Source organism: Pinus tabuliformis, chromosome 1_2, assembly GCF_031772625.1.
Source record: "Pinus tabuliformis cultivar Carrire ecotype Pingquan chromosome 1_2, CPIR1, whole genome shotgun sequence".
NCBI classification, from domain to species: Eukaryota; Viridiplantae; Streptophyta; class Pinopsida; order Pinales; family Pinaceae; genus Pinus; species Pinus tabuliformis.
The window spans coordinates 90091813-90097812 of NC_142298.1; the positions used below are offsets into that span (position 1 = coordinate 90091813).

General features: G+C 35.0%; 1 protein-coding gene across 3 annotated transcripts in view; it reads right to left on the reverse strand.

Moving 5' to 3' along the window:
- LOC149204584 (uncharacterized) overlaps nucleotides 1-578 on the reverse strand; it is a 403576-nt gene extending 402998 nt beyond the window's left edge. For 2 of the 3 annotated variants that reach the window (XM_089394761.1, XM_089394760.1), the window contains exon 1: nucleotides 31-575. In XM_089394761.1, the coding sequence (XP_089250887.1) occupies nucleotides 31-280 (250 nt within the window). In that variant the 5' untranslated portion in view covers nucleotides 281-575. Of the gene's footprint in view, nucleotides 1-30 lie in introns of all 3 variants that reach the window. The other variant, XM_089394759.1, reaches the window with a different exon arrangement.
- Nucleotides 579-6000: the final 5422 nt, after the last annotated feature.

Here is a 6000-nt window from a genome sequence, read left to right on the forward strand (position 1 = left end):
TCCATACCCTGGGTGGAATAGAGATATTACCATTGAAGGCTCTGGTAAGAGAACACAGCTTTCTGGAAATCCTGAGATTGCTGCTCTTCTTCCAACTTAAGGAACCTCCCCCTCTGGCTGCTGGGAAGATTGTTCTGGCCCACCTCCACCTTAAAGTAGTAGATGCTGGAGATGCCATCACCATCGTCCCCCTTCCTCCTCCTGCTCTACCAGCACCTGCAGCATAACTCATTACTGTCGTAGATGAGGAAGAAAGCAGCACTGAGCATCCGGCTCTCATCCTTGCAAAACTCCTCCCCTTATCACACACTCGTTCCTACACTTAATAATAACATAGTTCTTACAAATATTTGCCACTCCCGTTCATATAATTTAAACGCATAAAGCGTGGGACATTAGCATCCCTTGCCAAATATCCTTATAATGCGATAATGCCAATCTATATACCCAAAGCAATTGGCTTTGAATTGAAACTTTTAGGTTAATGTCACCGCAACTATTTTCTCTCCTATCGGAGTCTCGAGACGAGACATTTCTAATTACAGTATAAATGATCCCTAAGAGCTGACTGATCATGTCCCAAAATGGTGAAGAGGCAATCCTTAAAGCGCAACAATTTGCCCTGCTTTTCACTAGTCACGTATTATACACTATCTTTACATGTTGCCCATGGCACCTTTCCTATGAACCTTTTGACATGGGGTATCTCATGTCATCGATAGCATTGCGAGTTTTTTTTGGGCTTAACTTGATTATTTGTTCTTTCCCCGTGCTACTAATTAATACAACAATTATGTCTTTTCTTGTGCTACTAATTAATACAATAATCATTATACAAGAGGAAGTACCTTTAGTAAGTAAATGGCGAAGGGTGGTTTTGTTAATTTTAGTGTGTTTAAAAAACTTATTTGGAAAAGAAATTTAGGTAATAAGTAAGATGAATAGTGTATAAAAAAAGTATAATTTTATATCAATATGGCATGTGACTTTATTAATAATGTAAGAATAATTATTATGACAAAGATGTGATAAGGAGAATGTATTTTTTAGGATATATTTTTTTTATTTAAACAGTGAGAAAATGTATAGTAATTTAGTTGTCAATAAGCAACGGGGACAATTATCACTAGTTATTATCCACGAATGTGAACTAACTCGTCATTTTTATTCAAATAAACCATGCCAGAATGACTAGCTACTGGTTTGTAAGGGGTCAGGATTTCACTCCTACTAGATGCCTCTCTTAGGTCGTTAACCTATTTCCTTACATCTGAGGAAGACAAACTCTTAGCTATGTAAAAGCAATTTTAGGTCATACTCCACAATCAATATCCTAAGAAATACCTATCTTCGAAAATAACTTTATTTTTTATTATAATAGGAAAATGATTATCTAAATAAACTTTAAGATTATTTGGCTAACATTCCCCACTTTAATCCAAAAGTTTATTTCTACAAATGTCAACTTCATAGGTAAACCAGTTGATTTTATTTCACCTAGTCATTTGTTAAAAATATCTAAAGTTTGATCTTCAAATGGACAATATTGATGATGTCATTGTTGACGAATGTCCTAATGAAGTGATATTTGGTGTGACATGTTTGGTTCTTAGTCATTTTTTATTGATGATTGACTATCAATCAATAAAGTAGTTGGTATTTTTTGAATAGCATCAAGACCATGCAAAATTTGCATAGGAAAACTATTTCACATGTTGTTTCCTAAGCTAAGATGTATTTTGTCTATGTTGAAGAGTTCGTCACTATAACCTACTTTTCATAACTCTAAGATACTTTTGTTGAACCCATATTCACTAAATAACTTAAATTTGATGTTTTATCATAAATATCGACAATGACATCTACATGTGAATATTCAACAAGTGCAAAGTTACCGTTTTTCTTATAGAGGTCCAAAATCTTTTGGAACTTAAGAGCCTTTGTGTTGCATTCTAGTGACTTTCTCTAGGTTCCTACATGAATATGGAAAGAATATTGATTTGCATATAACAAATATGGATGTGTATTTGTCAAGTAAACAAGGCTTTCAATCAATTGTCTATAGCTAGTATTGTTCACCAATTCTCCCCTTTCAATTTTTGAAGTGTTAAGTTTTGCTCTAGGTGTAAGAGAGGGTTTAAAATCCTTCATGCCAAACTTCTTCAACAATTATGTTGCATATTGGTTTGACTAAGGAATATTTAATGAGATTGTTGACAAATTTTTTCTTTAAGATAGTATTGAAGTGGCCCCAAGTCAATCATTTTGAACCATTTTTTAAGGCTTGGTTTCACTTGCTTTATGTGAACTTCATGATTCCTTGTAATTATTAAATCATCAACATAAACAAAAATGACTACCAAGTTTTGACCTTGCATCCTAAAATACAATATCATCAAACTCACTACGATGAAACCCGACATGTTTAATGTATTCATTCATTTTGGTATTACCATGCTCTAGGTTCCTATTTCAAGTCATATAAAGCTTTATTTAATTTGCAAACTTAATGTTCTCGTCTTTGAATTTCAAATTTTGGAAGTTAAGCCATATAGACTTCTTCTTTCAAGTCACCATTAAGAAAGGGACTTTTAATATCCATTCAATTAAGAGTCCAGCCATGTTATGCAACCAAAATAATTAATATTATGATATATATGAATGCAATGTCCTATTATCTTAGAGGACATCGTCTGTATAAGATGATGATGAATGTCCTTGAGATAATATTCCACATTAATCTCATCATCATCAATAATAAAAAAATGTGTATATTTTAAAAGTTAACATATTTAAGATTATTGTGGTCTATATTACTGGATTGCAAGTTTTTTAGAGAATAACCCACAATAAACATGTTTGTTGCTTGACATTTCAAATGCACATAAGGATTCATCTTAAGGAATAAGAGGATAGAGAAAGAGGAGATTATCAATAGAGTATTTGTATGGCCATTTAAGAATGAAAAGAGAGAAAAAAATACATTTTTTTACATTTTTCATACGTACATATATGACAATATCTAAAAGTATTTTTCACATTAAGATGAAAATTGAGAAAAAAATCATATGTTATGAAAAATAACATATGAATTTGATTCATCATAAAACATTGATATATAAATATTTATTTTTAATATAGCATCTTAAAATCTTGTATGTTTAAGTAAGCAAATGAAATCTGGTAAAAAATCTAATTTATTTAAAAAACATATAGAAAAATATAAATAATACAAATTGAAAAATGTTATTCTTATTTTAAATACTAATATACATATTGAGTTCCCTATTGAATGTGTTCATGTTAATCTTGAAACTCTTTAAATTGTTTCAAATTCTTTATTCAATGTTAATGACAAATGCAAGGTGAAACATTAAAAAGTAGATTTTTTGTATAATAAAGTTTGGCGTAGTTGAATAGACATAGACGATGGAGGAGATGGCTCTGCAAGGGTTCAACTTGCAACTAGGGTTTCCAATTTTTCGTTGTAGGAAATCCACGAGTCAACCCACTACTCTTCTTTGTCTCCTCTCTTCATGAATATTCCTGATATCATAAAATGCCACAGGACTGGTATGAGGATCTAGTGGATTATACACCAGACCCATTGGAGGGGGTTAATATATGGAGGGATCTAGATATCATGCAAATCCCCTCACCCCACTCTTCCCTTGTTGTTTTAGAGAATTTGGTATCTATGGATAAATACTAATTCCCTAGATAAGTAGTTATATCTAGAACAATAGTTTAAAGTGTTTTAGTCTTTTCCTATAAGCAATAGATGAGATGAAAAGATGAGAAGACCTACTTGGAGTTCCGCTTTCCTCTCGTCTCCCTTGTATCGATCTCGTCGCTCATTCTCGTACTTAATACGCTTGAGAAGTGCCTGTAAACACAATAGAAAACAAAGAATTGATCAAAGCAAATGATCTATTGAATATAAGTGAAAGGAATCAAACACAATTCACACATATAAGCATTATGAAACAATACAAACATATGGGAGAAAGTTTCAAACACTTTATTGAATAGAAGAAGGAAGTACAACCATTGGTGTCTGATTCAAAGCCATTCCTCCAGCTTGGATCCCATCCACATCACATCAAAAGCATGACAAAGTTGTAGCATTACAGTACTTGCTTCAAAGCCAAATCTCATAGCAACATTATCTCCTTACAATTCAAGATAATCAAGCCCCTGATCACTTAGATGAGTGGTCAATTTATAGGAATATGAAGGAGGTTTTGTCATAAATGGTGGCATTGAATGGCCTTCCATACTTAGAATTAGTTCTATGGAGGAAGGGATGAGAGGATAGGATGCACCTTAACTCATTCCTCATCCATTTTCGAGCTCATAGGAGTTGATAAGTGAGGGAACCTTCTAGATGACTCCAAAAGATAAGAATATTCCCCAAACCCTATGTGAATTTCGCTCAATCTCGCCTAGCGTAAGTGAAAGGAAGCCCACAGAGCACCCTAGCAGTGGACTCAATTGCTCTGCATCACACCTTTATAAGGGCTTACCTATGTTGGTCCCTCTAGAGGCTATTTCTGGATGTCTTCAAGTCATGAAACTGTCTGGGAAGGAGGCATTCAAAGGGGTGACTTGTTTAGGGCATGAAGCAACTAAAATTAGGGTTTGATGAGCCCTAAAACACTGATCTGGATGATGGGATTGATGTGCCCAAATGGATCTGTAACAGATGCCCCCTAAAGCATGAAGTCGGAAAATGCCAATGTCGAATGAAATGCTTTACAATGTGATGAGGAGGTATCGAAGTGGAAGGTGACCTACATCAATTACAATACATATATCATGATATTTGATTTTACATGAATTTCTGAGGGAAGGCATACCCATGCTCAGCTTATAAACTTTCATTACATGTACATAAACAGTCGTCTACATATATAGACCCGTGATCGGAATGACCATCAATGTAAAGCCATTGAACATATGATTTAGTACTCCTGAAATCACAGCCTGGATGGATGAAACTAGATCCGTGGTCTTCTATCTCGTTCAATCGTTTGCTCAAGTACGAGTCTAACCATGTGAATATATGATCTGAAGTCAAACATGGGAAGACACCATCTGATTACCAGCCAATGATGTAAGTTGTTAACGGATGCGAGAGAAATCACCGATAATGATAATGGTCCTCAAGGTACTACAATACATTCTGCATGGTGCGAATGGATGATTTGATGTCGAACACCACACAAAGTCTTTCGGTCAAAGGCCATCGATGTAAACCTATTGCCGGAAGCGAGAAACCTGCCATTGATGTATGCAAGCCTCAAGGTACTGGAAGGGTGTTTCTAAGTCAACTTCTTGGATAATGTACTAATGTCAACAAGAAGCGACTCGTCGCAGGAGGGCCTTGATGTATCCCACATCAACGACACGAAACGAGTGTAGTGATTTTGGAGACGGAATTTGACTGATGACACAAGGTTTAGGAATGACGGTCATGAAAATTAAGGTTTATGAGTATTGAAAAGGATGAACTTTACTGATTGAATTCTCTTGAACATATCGACGACACTGAATGAATGGGTAGCATTGACCCAAAACCAAAGTAATGGATGGTGTGATAGACCATAGGTATGATAACCATCAAGCAGATAACCCAACCCAAATAGTCTGAATGAATTGGCAGCATTGACCCAAAACCAAAAGTGATGGATGGTGTGATAGACCTTAAGTATGATAACCATCAAGCAGATAACCTGACCCAAATAGTCACGAAGATGAAGTGAAAGTGTCATGTTCAAGAGCGACCTGCTACCATAAAGTGGTTTACCCCTTTTTCCATTTTCCCCAGTCATTGCTGACCAGTACCTCTTTATTTTTAATCAAGCTTGAGGAGGATAACATATGCTTGTTGTATAATTCCACCCTTCGAGTGAATCCATCGCTATGTGATGTTTTAACGAGTCTAGCGAAGGTGAAACATGGTCTTGTCTAGATGGACAAGTTTGTCGCTATTTGATG